The sequence below is a fragment of the Oryctolagus cuniculus genome, chromosome 3, assembly GCF_051225735.1.
Source record: "Oryctolagus cuniculus isolate XC-2025 breed Fujian yellow rabbit chromosome 3, ASM5122573v1, whole genome shotgun sequence".
Taxonomy (NCBI): domain Eukaryota; kingdom Metazoa; phylum Chordata; class Mammalia; order Lagomorpha; family Leporidae; genus Oryctolagus; species Oryctolagus cuniculus.
Window position 1 is genome coordinate 61,001,727 of NC_142869.1, and position 18,237 is coordinate 61,019,963.

The window sequence follows — 18,237 nt, forward strand, 5'->3', positions numbered from 1 at the left end:
GTTCTAATGAATTTTTCATTTCCAGGATTTCATTTTGATTTCTCTTTAAGATGTCAATTTCATGGGAGAAATTTTCTTTCATGTCATGTATGGATTCTATTGGTTTGTGCATTTGCTTCTGATTACTTTTAAGCAATTCTATGATTGATTTTTTGAATTCCATTTTTGGCATTTCTTCAATCTCATCATCTTCACAATCTAGCATTGAATTGTTGTATTTTTGAGGGGCATCATGTTGTCTTCCTTATTCTTGTTTCTTGAATTGGTGCATTTGTTATTCGGCATTTATGGAGATATTTGTTGGTTTCTTCCTTGTTTTTTTTGCTGTAGCAGCTTTTATCTTTGGACTAAGTTGTGTGGATTAGGGGAGTATCTGCTTTCAAGGAATACGAATACCTAGAAGCATGTGGTGGGTGTGGCTTAGGAGTTCTGTTCAGTGTTCCAGGGTGAAGGGCGTGACAGGTGACACACTCAGGCTTGGTGTGGTAAATCTTTTTTCTTTTTTTATCAGAGAGAGGTTTGTTCTTGTCTGTTGGTGTACACTCAGCTGAGTTCCTCTCCTCAACAGAGACCAGTGCCTGGGGACTAGCCCCAGTGTAAGTTCAGATTCCCTAGCAGTATCCCTCACCAGGTAACTAAGGAGCCCTGATCGTTTGAAGCCTCTTGCGGTGACTGCCCAGTGTTGCAGCCACACTCTGAGTCCCCCTACACAGCCTCAGTGTTTTACAGTCTGGGCACACAAGCCTCCCACAGTCACGAGCACCCAGCCTCTGTCTGTTCTCCCCACCAGACTCAGGAGCCTCTGCTTGGCTAGTTGCTGGGCACAGACACAAGCTGGCACAGTGTCTGTCCAAAATGGTGCCTGCTCTCTTTCACCTTGTTACAGGAGGCCATTGCAGTGCGATTAGGGAGAGGGAAAATGTGCCCTCCCCTTTGTTTTTTCTCCCCTAGTTTGGCAGGTACACACACTATCCCCAACAGGGCTCTAAGCTGGGTTCCCTCTAGGCTCTTCCTGCAAGTGTTTTGCCAGTGGCTTGGGCTGCTGCAGTCTGGTCACACCTCACTCTCCAATGCTGGTGCGGAGGCTCTTGGCTGCTGGGGTCCTGAGTTGTGTGTGTCCTTGCCTTTCACGTAGGTCCACTGTATTCCTCCAATTTGTGTAGAGTTTCCTCTGCTGTTTTCTCCCTAACTCTTCCCTGAGACTGCTCTCTTTCCACTTTTTTAAAACTCTTCTAGACTAGAGCAACAAGCTCTCTCCCTACTGCGCTCTCTTAATCTTATTTTTCTGTTTCTTTGTTCTTTAGATTGAATAATTTCTGTTGATTCATCTTGAGTTTCGGTGACTTCTATCTTCATCCTGTGGTTTATATACTCCATAAGTTGGTTTTTTTTTTTTTTTTTTTGACAGAGTTAGAGAGAAAGGTCTTCCTTTTACCATTGGTTCACCCCTCAAGTGGCCGCTACAGCCAGCACGTTGCGGCCAGCACGCTGTGCCGATCCGAAGCCAGGAGCCAGGTGCTTCTCCTGGTCTCCCATGCAGGTGCAGGGCCCAAGGACCTGGGCCATCCTTCACTGCACGGGCCACAGCAGAGAGCTGGACTGGAAGAGGAGCAACTGGGACAGAATCTGGCACCCTGACTGGGACTAGAACCCAGGGTGCTGGCGCCGCAGGTGGAGGATTAGCCTAGTGAGCTACAGCACTGGCCCCATAAGTTTTTAATTTTGTATATTTTTGAGTTTTAGAATTTGTTTGGTTCTGCTTTCTAATTTACTGAAATTTCCTAGGCATTTTTTTTCCATTGCATGTTTGAATGTGCTTTAAAAATCATGCTTTGAAAACCTAATATGCCTAGTCCAGTATCTGGGTCATGTTAGTGTTGGTTTCCTCTAGTTTTTTCTCTTAAATTTGGCCATATATATATATACAGTTACTTTTATAAAGATTTTGAATGCTGTTAAATTCCTCTGAGGAGTGGCAACTTTTTAAAGGATTTAAATTGCAAGCTCTAGGCTCTTGAGTAGCAGTTCAAGTATTCAGTTCTTGTGTCCATTGTAGGAATCTGTTTTTTCCATGTGTTGATTCGCAAGTAGTTACAGGTTTTTGAGGTTTAAGGCCAGCCTGTGTGGGTTCCCCTTCTCTGCTTGCCTCCCCCAGATGCAGTCCTCTAGTTCTTCACAGGACAAAGACTGCAGCTTTCCCCTCATTGTTCACCACCTTTGCATGATACAGACGCAGCTTGTCCCCAGGCCAAAGTCCTAATAAAGGGATAACTCCTTCTTGCTCCTGTTCCCAGGTGTCTCCTCCCCTCTGAAATCAGCCTGTTTTTGTGCAGTCTCCAGGGTCGTCAGGTTTTGGTTGTTGTCTGTGAAACGATTGGTACAGTAGAAATTGCTGAGCCATTTCAAAAGTGGAAGTCCTTGTTCCCTTTTTAAAAATTTGCACCAAGGGTCAGGCATTTGGCCTAACAGAATGTTAGGATGCCTGCCCAAGTCCCACATCAGAGTAATTGGATTTGATTCTTGTCTCTAGCTCCTAATTCCAACGTCCTGCTAACACAGACCCTGGGAGGCAGCAGTAATGACTTAAGTAACTAGATTCCAGTCACCCATGTGGGAGACCTGGATTGAGTTCCTGGTTGCCTGTTCTGGCTTTGGCCTGGCCCAGCTGCCTGCTGTTGGGGGCACTTGGGGGAGTGAATCAGCAGATGAGAGATCTCTCTCAAATAAAAAATTAAAAAGTGTTTTTTTTTTTTTTTTTAATGCAGAAATACCTAATGGGCTTTTCAGTGTCCTTGGGAATCAAAGCTCCATTATTAATTAAATTATTATAAGAGAATAGTGTAATTATTTTATGTCTGATGCTTTCTAGGCTCCAACTGCCTCTTTCTCCAGTGTAATTTTTTTTGTAATCTGACTTTTGATAACAAAGCTTTATTAAGGTTGCAATTTCTGCATTGTATCAGGATAGACTGAGGAGAGGAAGACATGCTCCTTTTCTGCCTGCTACTACAGAGTCTGACTTTATGAAGCATTTTCCATAACTTATTCAGAGATTTTCTCCATTGTTTATCTAATGTATAACGTTCAGTAGTATAAGTTACTCTGAAACTTGAGTTCAAACACCTGAACTTAATTCATACAGTAATGTCATAGTAGAGGGCCTAATAAGATTCTAGATAGACTTTACTGTTATATGGCTAAGATGATTTAAGACAAGAATAGCTCTTGAAAAAAATAAAATCAAAAGATGTTTTAGGACATCTTGCCAGTCAGAAACAGGGCTGAGCTTTGCACACAACTCTAATAGTAACTCCTTGAGGAAAAAGTAATCTTTAATACTCTGCCTGGCATTCAATTTTTTAAATTAATTTTTAAAATTTATTTATTTATTTGAAAGGCAGAGTTACAGAGAGGCAGAGGCAGAGAGAGAAAGGTTTCCATCCACTGGTTTGCTCCCCAAATGGTCACAACTGCCGGAGCTAGGCCAATCCAAAGCCAGGAGCCTGGAGCTTCTTCCAGGTCTCCCATGCGGGTGCAGGGGCCCAAGGATTTGGGCCATCTTCTGCTTTCCCACGCTATAGCACAGAACTGGATTAGGAGTGGAACAGCTGGCATTTGAATCAGTGCCCATATGGGATGCTGGCACTGTAGACGGCAGCTTTATCTGCTACACCACAGTGCTGACCCTATGGCATTCTAATTTTTAAAAAATTTCCTACTCGTATTAATTTATTTTGGTACTAAATGCAGTGCCCCTCCCCCTTTCTTTTAGCAGTAAGTATGCCAGCAAAGTTTAATGACGAGAATATACCTGACAGGTCAAGAGGGCATCTCTGAAAAGAACTGGGTGCCAGTACTTTGTGTATATAGTCTATTTGAACATATGTAATTGATTTTCTTTTTTTGGAAAGGCAGAGTTACAGAGACAGAGGGAAAGACACAAAGAGATCTTCTATCCACTGGTTGACTACCCTAGTGGCTGCAGTAGCCAGGGTTGGGCCGGGTTGAGGCCAGGATCCAGGAGCTTCTTCCTAGTCTCCCACATGACAAGCACCTGAGCCATCTTCTGCTACTTTCTTAGACACACTAAGGAGCTGGTTTAGAAGTAGAGCAGCCCAGACTTGGAACTGTGGCCCATATGGGATGCTGGTATTGCAGGCAACAGCTTAACCTGCTGTGCCATAATACTGCCATAACTCTGTATCTTTTAATCATTTTATTTTTTGATTTCATTATCTTAGACCCTTTAGAAATATAATTCCGATAAAATGCTTGAATTTCAGTTCTTTGTGAACATAACTATCAGTTTAACATTTTGTGGAAACTACTAAATTTCATTTGCCAGATAAACCATAATTTATATTGATGGCTGGTTTTATTCTGATCCAAATACTTAGTTTTCATTTGTATATGTATCTGAAGCCTTGTATCTTTAATAGATGACACTGAGACCTAATTGTTTTAGCTTATTAATTTATATTTCGTTGTGAAGTATATTTCTGAGTGATCATTATTGCAGAAATATTGGATATTTCATTCTTAGTTTATATAGAAACATTAAATATTTTACATTGTTTATAGAGTTTCTCTTTTAAAGTTGTTTCCTTTTCTCTTTTTTTTATATCATAATACTGTTTTATAATGTTAGGTATAAGCTGCCTTCAATGAATGTCTGTTTTTAAATTAACTTTTGTTCTGAGTCGTTAGCATAAAATCCCCTCTGTTTGCTCTTTTGTACATGGAGTCTTTTCTACTAAAACATGAACTGTTAAGGATTATTTTGAATTTTTATTTAATTGTTTATCTTATCTGTGCTTATTAAGAAAAATAAGGGGTTCAAATTCCCACTATGTGGAAAAAAAGGTATTGTTATTTCATACACATTTTATCAGTGTCAACCAGATTTTCTTTGATGTATTTTATAGGTGATGTTTGCAGATAGAAAAAGTAAACTGTCAAGGAATTCAGCCCATTGGTCACTTGTTGTTTGGACCGACTTGAAGAATCTTTGATTTATTGGACCAGCAGGCTACAAAATGAAAAGTAGTGTGGCACAGATAAAAGTAAGTGAAAGTTATAATAATAGAAGACACAAATTTATAGCTGATATCTATCCTTTAAACAAAAATGTGCTTATATAATTAGAACTTTAGATCTAGGCAGTAGAATGGTATCATATTCATGTAACTTGCACAATTTCTCACGTAGACACTTGGCCAGATGGAAGTAAGAGTGTGCAGAAAGGTGGTTGAAAGACTAGCGTTTGTATGTGGATATCTGTGTGTATGTGTGTTTATGTGTATACACACACACATATGCATCAGTGCCTGCACAAGTCATGTCAGTGACATAAACAAAAGAAAAATTAATACAAATACTACAGGAAATCCCACTGTTATTCTCATCTAACAGTGTGCCTTCCTGAAAGAGCTTGAAGTAGAAGACAAATATTTCCTTCCTTCCTTCCTTCCTTCCTTCCTTCCTTCCTTCCTTCCTTCCTTCCTTCCGTTGGTGTAGGTTTCTGTGTATCTATCCACTGTGTGAGTTTGGTTGCATATTTCCTGTGCATGAATGTTCACGCTCTTTATTCTGTGCTCTGCTTTAAGCAGTATACATTCATTTATTCAAGTTGAATTCTTACTGTATTACAGTGACTATTCTAAGCCCTCGTCCAGAATAGTGAACAATACAAAAATCCTTGTTCTCATGCAGTTTACATTTTAGAGGAGGGACAGTACAAAATCATAAACTTGATATGTAGGTGTTAAGTGCTAGACTTGTGCTAAGGAGCAAAGAAATAATATAGGGTAAAGAAGATTAGTAGCACCCAGGGGTTGCAGTTTTTAGTGGGATAAGTGTATGATCCATAGAAAAGATAGCCATCTGAGCAGAGACTTGAAGTAGACAATTTAATCATGCATATGTTGGGAGAAGAACATTCCAGGAAGAGGGATAGCATGTGCAAAGGCACACCTGTTAGTGTGACTTTAATAGGTTATAAGAAGGGAGGAATTGTAGGAGTTACAGTCAGAGCAGTTAACAGGGAACAGTCACTCCATCTGCTTTTAAAACTGTTCTGCCTCTGAGTGGACTTGGCAGGAGAGCAAATCATCTAGTTTCTTTTTGTTTTCAACTGTATGAATGTGCAAGCCAGTATCGCTTCCTGGGCTTTGGATTCAGCAAAGAGGAAAATATGTTTTTTGTTTGATTATAGATATAGGCACTCCTCTCTTCACTTCTCTACTAGCTCTGCATACCTATACTTTCTTCTTTGACAAACACCTTGACAGCAGGCTGTGGGTATAAGTTGTAGTGTATAGTAAGTGATTATTAAACTGTAGTAAGTAGCTAGGACTTACAGACTAAGTCAGCCTCAGCTGTCATCTTTTCCTGTCTTTGTCATGTGAGGTGACACTCTTCAGCTTCCCTGCTAGCCAGACTTTTAGCCTTTGCTTGCATTTCTGTTGGCAGGGGGCTCACTGTCTTCTAAACTAGCTCTCTTTTCATAAGTTCTGAAATCTGCCTCTTTGAGGGTTGTACTCACTGGTCCTTTGTTACTTAAACAGTTAACTTATTGAAGGTCCAGTAGGTGGTCGACTCCACGTTAGGTGCCGGGCACTCAAATTAAAAGCAGACCTTGCGCAGAATCGGCACTTGGCTGAGCTGTGCTACACAAAGAGTGCTCAGATCTTTGGACTGGTTACCTTTTACAGCGAGGGAGAAATGTTTCCTTTTTCTCAGAATTCTTTTCCTTCCCGTCTTGGACTTTGCTTCTTCATATATCCCTCTCATGGTTCTGATGTGTCCTGTGTACATCTGCCTAGCCTGGGAGTCAGCATGCCATTCACACACAGGGGCTTGGCACTCCCTGCCAGTTCTGTTTAGTCTGCCTCCGCCTCTCCTTTCTGTTGCCACAACAGGTCAGCTGGCCAGGATGTGGCCCATTCTTCACATGAAGCTTGGATCTTCCTTTGCTATTCTGAGAACTCACCTGTTAGGTTTGTAAGGCTTCAGCTTAGGAGCCCCAGTTTTTTTCCTTGAGCCTTGCTGTGGCTTCCTTAGTTTGTTTACTGAGCTCTCTGTCTTCCAGGTGCTTCTCTGTTCCTTCTTGAAGACTAGTTCCCTATCCCTAAGCCTAGTGGATACTCAAAGCCACTGGATCCAAACTGCCTTCTCCACTTACTTCCTTACACTGCTCTCTCTATGTAAAGACGATTTGTTTTGCTTCTTGAATAACTTAGAGAATTTTAATGTCTTCAACTATTGCTCTGACTTACAGTCTAAACTCTGTGATAAGGTAAATAGGGAAATTCAGGTTCTTAATATTTGGATCATACTCCAGAATGATTTTTTCTTGGTGAAATCCTGTTCATTCACCAAAGCCAAATTAAAATTCCCCATAACCCATTATAATCTCTCAGTCCTCTGTGCCACAGTGTTGTTTCCTACTCAGCATTTCCTATTAACACTTGTGTGTGTCCAATTCTTTGTTACTTGATCATATTATAAACTGCTTCTGACTCACTACTTCAGTGTTTTTGGTTCCCCTCTCTTACAGCAGATGTTGCAGAGATGTGCTAAAAATCATTAACATGGAATTGAAGCCTTCTCTAATGTAATCAAAATAATGGCTTTGCCTTAAAAAAAAAAAGTAGATGGTACAGTTTTATTGTTCTCTGTCGCCTTTTTTTTTTTTTCCAGGCAAGTGTTTGTCTTTTTTGTTGTTGTTGTTGTTTTTAAGATTTATTTATTTGCTTGAAAGGCAGAGTTAGAGAGAGGCAGAGGCAGAGAGAGAAAGGTCTTCCATCCACTGGCCCACTCCCCAGTTGGCTGCAATGGTCAGAGCTGCGCCGGTCTGAAGCCAGGAGCCTCCTCTGCGTCCCCATCATGGGTGCAGGGGCCCAAGGACTTGAACCATCCTCCATTCCCTTCCCAGGCCATAGCAGAGAGCTGGATCGGAAGTGGAGCAGCTGACTCAAACTGATGTCCACATGGGATGCTGGCACTGCAGGTGGCGTTTTTACCTGCTACGCCACAATGCTGGCCCCAAGCGTTTTTCTTCTACATACTGTAGACATGCATACATGAACACATATGACAAACTTTTGGTTTTTTCACCACTACAGATACTAAAATAATTTTACTCAAATTCTGACCAGATGATTACCTAGCTCTGTTGACTTCTGTCACAGCACATATTCCTGACCCAGCAGGTTTAATATGTATTGTTAGCATTTCCTGGCTGAAAAAACAACTGTACCAGAGATCCAGTATAGTATAAAGAAACAGTTTTACAAGAATCTGAATATATAAGGATTCTTGGGTCATGAACCTAATAATCTGACAGTAGGTGTAGTCTTTTTAAGATTGATGAAATCTTGGATCTAGGATGCTACATCTACTGCTAAACCACCTGGTTTTTAGAACAAAGTATAAATCAAAGACTTAAAACCATTCACTACGTGTATTACATCAACCTGAGTTGCCCAAGCTTATGATTCTGTCACTTTGGAAAGAGTGTGTGGACTTTTTTGAAATTATCTTTAAACTGCTTTCTTAAATGATTGTTTTAGGGGCTGGCGTTATGGCACAGCGGGTGAAGCTGTCACCTGTGATGCTGGCATCCCATATAGGTGCAAGTTAGAGTTCCAACTGCTCCACTTCCAATCCAGCTCCCTGCCAGTGGTCTAGGAAAGCAGTGAAAGATGGCCCAAGTGCTTGGTCGCCTGCACCAACATGGGAGACACAGAAGAAGCTCTTGGCTCCTGGCTGTTGAGGCTGTCTGGGGCGTGAACCAGCAGATAGAAGATTGGTCTCTAACTCTTGGAAATAGATTTTAAAAAAAATAATTTTAACACAAGAATGTTAACTTTCATCATACACTTTGTGTCTACCAGTAAAATGGACTATTTAAAGGATCTTACATTTTAGAACATTAAGAACTTTGTAAGCATAATTATGATTTTTGATTGGAAATTTTTCCTATGTCTTAACACTTTTGTGAAATCTTTCCTGCTTTTCCAGTTTTAACGTGTTGGACTATTGTGCCTTCTGTTTAACCTGGCTGGTCATATACACTTGAGAAAGTCATAGTCAGGCATGTCTGACTAAACAAGTTCTTGTATTACAAGCACAGGGAACATACAAAGTGCAAAGTGTGGGATGTAGGTGTCATTTGGATGGGGAAGAAGGAAAATTGCATTATGTCCAAAATTTTATTGTAGAGTCTGTTAATGTTGTGTGCTGTTTATCCCAAACATAAATGGCTCCAAAAATACACATGGTAGTACTTGGATTTGTCCTATTTGAAAGCAAATTTATTCTTAACTGGTCATTCTCAAACTGTGAATTTAGAGAAGTAGAAACTTTTTTTTTTCATTTTCAAAAATGTTTGTTTATTTACTTATTTATTTACTTGATACATTTGAAAGGTAAAGTGACAGAGATCACCCCTCTAATAATTCATTCCCCAAATGCCCATAACAGCCAGGGCTGGGTCTGGCCAAAACCAGGAGCCAAGAACTCAGTCCAAGTCCCCCACGTGGGTGGAAGTGTTACCCAACTGCTTAAGCCGTCGACCGCTGCCTCCCAGGATGCACATTAATAAACAGCTAGAATTGGAAGTAGAACCGGGATCTGAACCAAGGGCTTCAATATAACATGCAAGTGTCCCAAGCAGCAGTATAACTGCTGAACTTAATATGTTGAGGGTTGTTTTTTTTTAATTTTTGGTTTTACTTAGTTTCTTTCTTTATTTCTTTTAACCCAGAAACCTTTTGTTGAAGGTATACGAACTTCATGCATTTCATAAATACAACTTTTCTTCTTCCTTTTTTCTCTGTTGCTCTTTTCTCTCTCAGGAATATCTAATCTGATGTGTTTGATTGTAAAAATCTTTATAAGCATCTCTCTTCTCTAAGGTCATAAGATTCTTGAGGGTGCTCCCTACCCTTCAGAATGTCTGCACAGGAAGGACTATGTCTTTAATAAGTCCTCAGTCAGTACTGTAATTTAAGTAACTGTTGACCTCAGTGAATCTCGCATTCTGTATTTAGCTTAGGATCTTGTGAAGTTTTATGGAAACACATGTCATACACACTGAACAGTTCCACTTCATGTGTTGTTAAACAGCTTTTAAAACTTTGTTATACAGATTAGAAACAAGATTTCAAGATGGCTGCCTTTACTATAAAATAACAACCAAACTATGGCTACCTTAAATTATGAATCTTGTTATGTACTTATTCACACACAAAGATTTAACCTAGTTGGTGTATGCTATTCAAAAATTCAGTAGTTAATGATATTATTTTGACAATTTTTTGTGGTAATGAATATTAGACTGAAATGGCTATGAATTACAAAGTCATAAAATCAGGAAGTTAGAGCTTATTTACATGTCTGTTCAGAATAATTTTCTATTTTTAAATGTGTCTTTTCTCATTAAGAAAGAAACACACAGATCGCAGAACAGATTACTCATTGCTTTATTTTTTCTTAGGATGCTAGACTAAAGTAATAAACTCTTACGGATAATTTAAATTATTTTAATTCTTAAAATTTCTGAAGTACTTTGATTTTCTGAAACATATACATAGATTTCATTTCTACATAGTTTTGAATAGAAATGATTTTTGAAATGTTTCCTTTTTTCCCTGACAGTACTCATCTGGTCATGACAGAAGGGACAACTATAATTCATATCAGAGGTCCTCCTCTCCAGAAGACAGGTAAATGATTTTATATGTTATGAATACAGTTTAATTTTTTATAAGTTTGTGCAATAACTTACCTGTTGGGTTCCCGTTTTTAGGATGGACAGCTTCTTCTTAATGGTTTTACAACCAGTGTTACTGGAATGAGCCATAAGAGGAATCTTCCTTGAGTAATTATTTTAGGAGTTAACTAGTAAATAACTCCAGATTTTGTATAATTATTTAGGTGAAAAATAATTTTAGTATCTCAAATACTAATAGAATGAGAGTTTCTGAAATAGAAAATTGAGTTGAAATTGCATTATTTTGAAGGGCTGCCTTTGCTGTTACTGCTGTTTATATTTATTTAGCTATATTTTTATATACCTTAAATCATCTTATCATGATAATGTTAAGGTAAATGATTTTAAAAATTGTACCATTATTGTGCATCGTGCACTCATATTAGGACTAATGTTATTTCACTTAATAAACTATGACCTTTAACCATAATTTATTAGATGTGTGTTTGGTGCAGTGGTAACCACCTTACTTGGGATGCCTACATTCCATGTTGGTTTATCTGGGTTTGGGTCTTGACTCTGTGTCCAATTCTAGCTTCCCACTGGTATTGCCCTGGGAAATTTACCCTGGCTCAAGCACTTGGATCCCCGCCATTCACATGGGAAACCCAAGTTGAGTTCTGGCCTCCTGGCTTCAGCCTAGCCTAGCTCTAGCTCTTGTTGGGTATCTGGTAAGTAATCTGGTGAATGGAGGATCTCTCTCTATCTCCTTACCTTTCAGATTAAAAGAAAAAAATTATAAAGCAAGGAGTATCCTTTAAATTTCCTTCTGTTGTCTAACCTCAGCCTTACTCCCTGTGTACTTCTTATTTCACTGTGCTGAATATCTCTAAAAACTTTTGCTTTGTGGACATTAAGTTAATTGTCCTGGTTTGTGACTTCTTACCTTTCACCAGTTAACTGCTTCCATATTAAAAATGAACAGTAATAAAAAAAACCTTCTCCTTATACACATAGACAATCCTATGTGCCTAACTTAATTGTGGATGTGTGTAAAAAATACAGATTATGTTTCCATGTGTATTTATTATACATACGTTTATTTGGCTTCTCTGAAAGTTCTGTGATTTTATTGACTTTTAAAATTCGAATAACAGGTCTGATACTATTCATTTATTTTTTTAAAGATTTATTTTATTTTATTTGAAAGAGTTACAAAGAGAGGGAGAGACAGAAAGATAGAAGGTTTTCCATCTGTTGTTTCACTCCCCAAATGGCCACAATGGCTGGAGCTGAGCTAGTCTGAAGCCAGGAGCTTCTTCTGGATCTTACATGTGGGTGTAGGGGCACAAGGGCGTGAGCCACCGCCTGCTGCCTCCCCAGGTGCATTAGCAGGGAGCTGGATTGGAAGTGGAGCAACCAGGACTTGAACCCATATGGGATGCTGGTACTACAGGCCGGGGCTTTAACCTGCTGAGCTACAGTTCCAGCCCCATTCATCTTTATATGCTTATAATTTCAAGCCATTTTCATTGCTATCCAATAATGCAGTTGCAAGAGTAATAGCTGATGAATAGTCAGTAGAGTTATATTGGTCCTTATGGAGACCACACACTGATATACTGAAATGGTAATATCAGTGTTGTGATGAATGAACCAACTAAACAAAAGGATTCGTTGCAGGATAGCCTTTTCCCCACCAATTATGTGTGGTATCCATATACGTATCTCCCAGTGAGGACAACATGAATCAAGATGAAGAGGTCTGATTAAGTCAGTTCCAAGAGTAGTTTCGCTGTGCTTGAAGTCAGTTTATGTAATTCTGACTGAATGACTGGGTGTTAGCAAAATGAACGGTTTGTTAAAAACAGTTTGACAAGATGTTGCTCAGTTATAGAGTTGCTTTAGCATTACTAGCATTAAACTTTCCAGAGGGGTTTGTAACAGTTATTTTGAACTTACAACTTTGATTTTCTTATTTTCTGTTAGATATGCAGAACAAGAAAGATCCCCCCGGGATAGAGACTACTTTGACTATAACAGGTCAGACCATGAGCGTTCAAGGAGAGGACGTTCTTACGATGATAGCACGGAGTCACGGTTAGTACTGAAAATTTTAACTGTAGAAAAATGGTATTCTTTATGCCTAATAATAAAATCGATAGTAGCAGCTAGTGTTAATTGAATGTTATTAAGCTCCAGGCTTCCTTTTTTTTTTTTAAGATTTTATATTTTTTGAACGAGTAGAGAGAGAGGGAGAGTCAGAGAGAGATCCTCAATCCTCTGGCTCACCCCACAAATGGCTTCAAGTGCCATAGCTGGGCCAGGACAAAGCCGGGAACCTGGACTTCTATCAGATCTCCCACATGGGTGGAAGGGGCCTATCTTCCGCTACTTTCCCAGAAGTATTAATAAGGAACTGGATCTGAAGTAGGGCAGCTGGGAATTGAACCGGTACCCAAACGGAATGCTGGTGTTGCAGATGGCGCTTAACCTGCTAAATCACAACATCAGTCCCAGCCAGGCTTTCTGAGAAAGGCTTCATGTGAATTAAGTGTTTATTGCAGTAAATATGTATGTAAAATGGATACTGTTATGTGTACTTCATAGCTGAAGAAACTGAGACCTAGACACGTTTTGTATTTTGTAATAGCGGCAAGTCCAGGTCTGTCTGACTGAAGGCCCCAAGCTCTCACTATTACATTGTCCTGCCAGAGGGCCTGACATATGTGATTTTGTTGAGATTCTTAACTAAATGAAAGAAGTTTATATCCTATGATGTAGAGTATCTAAATTTGCTTTCCTCTGTCATGACAGAGGAACATTGAGAATGAAGTTACTAATTTGTAGGGAGATTTTTAGACACATAAATGATTTCTGCTTGAATCTTAGAAGACTTGGCTACCCATTTGATTAATGGGATCTGTAGGGTTTACCTGGTTGAGAGATGAGAAAGAGGTGATTGAAGGGCAGGTGAACATTGGAATGAGAGTGTTTCCATGCTTTTGGGGCAGTATTTAAGAAGAGGCAGACATAAGTGTGTGCGTGCCATTCATGTTTCATTGAAAGCTATGTAGAGTATTAAAACCCGTTGTTATTGATCTGTACCTAATTCTTTTTCCCTTGGATGATAATATACCTTATTTGTTTAGGTTTATTTATTTATTTGAAAAAGAGAGAGGAGAGAGAAAGAGAGATCTTCCATCCACTGATTCACTCCTCCCAGGCTGGGCAAGGCTGAAGCCAGGTGCTTCTTTTGGGTCTCCCACATGGGTGCAGGGGCCCAAGGACTTGGGCCATCATCCACTGCTTACCCGGGCCATTAACAGAGAGCTGGATCAGAATCAGAGTAGCTGGGACTCGAACAGGTCCCCAGAAGGATGCCAGCACCCCAGGTGGAGGCTTAATCTATTATGCCATAGCACTGGCCCCTGAATTTCTCTTCTATACTTTTGAATAGTATACAGAAAGCAGTAGAGGAATTTAAATTCCAGTGTTGTACAAAGTGGTTGATCCTGATTTTATTTTTAATTGACAAAACCAACAGATTCTATTATTTCAATATGAAGAGTAACTGTGATCTGTTTTTTACATTCTGTGTTTGTGCAACAACCATTCTTTGAAGACATCTATTGATCTTTGTCATTTGCGTAAAACCAGCTCTCTCTTGATTTTTGTATTTATGCTTATTAGCCATTGAGTTTCAGAAACTTGTCTTCTACATTTTATTGTTCACTAAGGTCTGTATGCATGTTGATGCTTCTTTCATATTATCTGTCCACTACATAACTCTACCTTCAGTAGAGTAGGCTTCCAATAGAATTTTGATCAGATTCTTCTGTAGTTTGGTACGAAGTACATCCTTTGATATCTGTAGCCCATATTTCCTTCTCACTACTTTCTGATATAGACTCAATCCAAAAATGCCAGATTCAATTAACCTCCAAAAACCAGGCTTATCAGCTGAGACCTTAATGACAACTTAATAAAAACAGCTACTGTCATAAGCATGACAGTTCGCTTACTTTCTCAAATACTACCAAAACTCATAAACCTGGATATTTTTCCCAATTTACAACTAAGGACATGGGTTTGAGGAGATTAAATAACTTACCTGAGATTCACTTACCCATCTGGTAGAAATTGAAACAGATTTGAACTTAATTCTGACTCTGAAACCTTTGTTTTAACCCAACCCCTGACCTTACTGCTTTAGTGTCATTCCTTAAGTTTGGTCCAGTCTGTGAACTTAAATATCATGTGATCCACACAATCACACTGCAAAAGAAGCAGATGAGGTATTATGTAGATTCTACATTGTGAAATGTATAAGACAACCGTCCAAAAACATTTGGAGACAAATATCTCTTTTTTTAAAAAGGATATATTTATTTATTTATTTGGCAGAATGAAGAGAGAGGGAAAGACAGCAAGATCTTTCATTTGCTGGTTCACTCCCCATATACCCCCAACAGCCAGGCTGAAGTTAGGAGCCTGCAGTGCCATCTGAGTCTCCCACTTGGTGGCAAGAGCCCAAGTACTTTATTTTATATTTTATGTTGTTTTCTGTCCTTTTTAAAAAACATCCTGGAGGCCATCATCTGCTGCCTCCCAGGCACATAGCGGGAATGTGGATTGCAAACAGAGTAGTCAGGACTCAAACTACCACTTTGACATGGAATACGGGCATCCTAAGTAGGGGCTTAACCTGCTGTTCCAATATGTCTGCCCCCAAATATTTCTCTTTGGACTCTGAGAATACTCTATTCCTTCTGCATTGTAAAGGGACAAACACAATAATTGTAAGGCTGTGATTCTATCAGTCAGTCAGATGTCTTACCTGGTGTTTCTCACACAAATCATAATGTCAGTATATTCTTCCTGCAACATGCCACTTTATCAATACGAAACAACCCATTTGCAAATCAGTGGGTTGAATTTGGAGCACCTGCCTTTGTGACTAATTGAAGTTTAAATTTGAAAGCAGCCCCCATAAACTCTTTGTTGGTGTATTTTAATTGTTGCCATAGGTAGTCACTCAGGTCTTATCCCTCAGCTTCAAAATTGTTCCTCCACAACTGCCCTTTAAAGTGATTGCTCTTCTCTCTCCAGATAAATAGTACTATATATTTTTATTTATTTATTTTTTTGACAGAGTGGACAGAGAGAGAGAGAAAGGTCTTCCTTTGCTGTTGGTTCACCCTCCAATGGCTGTTGCGGCTGGCGTGCTGCGGCCGGCGTGCTGCGGTCGGCGCACCGCGCTGATCCGATGGCAGGAGCCAGGTACTTATTCTGGTCTCCCATGGGGTGCAGGGCCCAAGCACTTGGGCCATCCTCCACTGCACTCCCTGGCCACAGCAGAGAGCTGGCCTGGAAGAGGAGCAACTGGGACAGAATCCGGCGCCCCGACCGGGACTAGAACTCGGTGTGCCGGCGCCGCTAGGTGGAGGATTAGTCTAGTGAGCCGCAGCGCCAGCCAATAGTACTATATATTAAAATAGACCTTCCCAAACATACCTTTTAGATTTTGCTACAGTCTATTCTTCCCTCAGTTTCCTTGTATTTGCAGTGATGATATGAAATTTGCTTTTATGTACTGTGTTCATGTAACTCATGGCTGCACAGAGCATTAACAGAATTATCTGAGTTTCCAAGACAATATATGAAAAAACACGAAGTGGACAAACACCTTTTTGGGGAATGATAGCAGTAGGCCAGGACTTGCTGTTTACCATTCTTGACAGATTCAAAGAAAATGCTGGTTATTTTAAAAGTGTTAGCTGAAGAAAGGATAATCACTACATTTGTAGGGAAGAGTAATTGTGAATAGAAAATGTGTTTTTTTTCCACATTGTGTCAAAAAACCAGGCGGTTCTGATATTTCGATTAAAAATAATTCTATCTAGAAATTTTCAAATATTGCATTTTTTGTAATAACTTACACCTAAAATTGCTATAATTTTAGATAAATTCTGGTCTCTCCTTTATACAATTTATCACATATACCTGTCTCCTCAAAAGCACTATTTTCATGTCACTCTTGCACTCAGAAGCTTTGAATGATTCTCAGTCTTCTCTGGTAAAGAAAACTTAGAGTCTATTTTCTGCCCTTTTTTTTTTTTTTTTTTTTGACAGGCAGAGTGGACAGTGAGAGAGACAGAGAGAAAGGTCTTCCTTTGCCGTTGGTTCACCCTTCAATGGCCGCCGTGGCCAGCGCACCGCGCTGATCCGATGGCAGGAGCCAGGTATTTATCCTGGTCTCCCATGGGGTGCAGGGCCCAAGGACTTGGGCCATCCTCCACTGCATTCCCTGGCCACAGCAGAGAGCTGGCCTGGAAGAGGGGCAACCGGGACAGAAACCGGCGCCCCGACCGGGACTAGAACCCGGTGTGCCGGTGCCACAGGCGGAGGATTAGCCTAGTGAGCCGCGGCTCCGGCCCTGTTTTCTGCCTTTTAAGATTTCATAGCCTGATTGAAATTCATCTTTCCAGCATAATTGTTTGTTTCCTGATTGTTGTGCTCATTCTGGCCTTAGTACCCTTCCATTTTTCAGTAGTTACTTATTCTCTCCTGTGCTGTTTGCAGAATGCCATCCTCCCTCTCTTGCACCAGTCTACATTCTGCCAAGCCTTTGAGACCTACTTTAAGTTACATTTTTTCTGACAGGTGTTACCTCATCACTCTAAACCTCCTTTCCTAGTTTGAACTTGTGGGGCCCTCTTGTGATCTTGTTTGATGTGCAGTTCATTGCAACAATGTGTTTCATATTGTCCTTCCGTTTTTAAAAACAATATTACAGAAGCAGGGAGCGAGAAAAACGCAAAGAAAGAGACACAGATCGGACAGATCGGAAAAGGTCCCGGAGATCCCCAGCTCCTGGGAGACGAAGCCCAGAGCCCTCAGTCACTCAGAGTTCCTCTGCTCAAGATGAACCTACTACAAAGAAGAAGAAAGATGAGCTGGATCCTCTCCTCACTCGCACTGGTGGAGCGTATATTCCTCCTGCAAAGCTGAGGATGATGCAGGAGCAGATTACAGATAAAAACAGGCATGTTAATATCACTAAGTATACAAGGCAGTGACGTCTTGCTGAAAAATCAGTCAGCAGGGGGTAGATAACCTTGGCTGTTGAGGCTTTACATTTCGTCTTTAATGACAGAGACCTCTTTTCTTCATTGGAGCTCTGCATACTGCTTTCTCCGACTTTAGCTCTAACTTCCTTAATTTTCTGCATGCATGAATTAAAAAGTTTGAGGAAAGCATTTCTCTTCTTTTCTTTTCTTTTTTTTAGTATTTTAAGCTGTTGTTCCTTTTCTAGTCACATGCATGCTTACTACCGGTATCCTCTGTAATCCTATGAGTTATATATATTCCCATAAGTCTACTGGCAACATCAGACTTCCAGAGAGTTGAATGGAAGGAAAAAGTTTAAGATTTCCTGCAGCTGAAATCAGATTCCACAAAGAAACTGTTATAAAACCATAGAATTTTAGAACTTGAAACAACTTTTGACCTTATCA

At 39.9% G+C, this 18,237-nt stretch overlaps 1 protein-coding gene across 3 annotated transcripts in view; it reads left to right on the forward strand.

Annotated features, from left to right (window-relative positions):
• The window catches only part of CWC22 (CWC22 spliceosome associated protein), a 74,171-nt gene that overhangs the window by 15,496 nt on the left and 40,438 nt on the right, over positions 1–18,237 (forward strand). For all 3 annotated transcript variants that reach the window (XM_089328029.1, XM_051848386.3, XM_070070512.2), the window contains 4 exons: positions 4,926–5,063; positions 10,663–10,730; positions 12,707–12,817; positions 17,517–17,765. In XM_089328029.1, coding sequence (XP_089184155.1) covers positions 5,037–5,063; positions 10,663–10,730; positions 12,707–12,817; positions 17,517–17,765 — 455 coding nt within the window. In that variant the 5' untranslated portion in view covers positions 4,926–5,036. The remainder of the gene's footprint in view (positions 1–4,925; positions 5,064–10,662; positions 10,731–12,706; positions 12,818–17,516; positions 17,766–18,237) is intronic.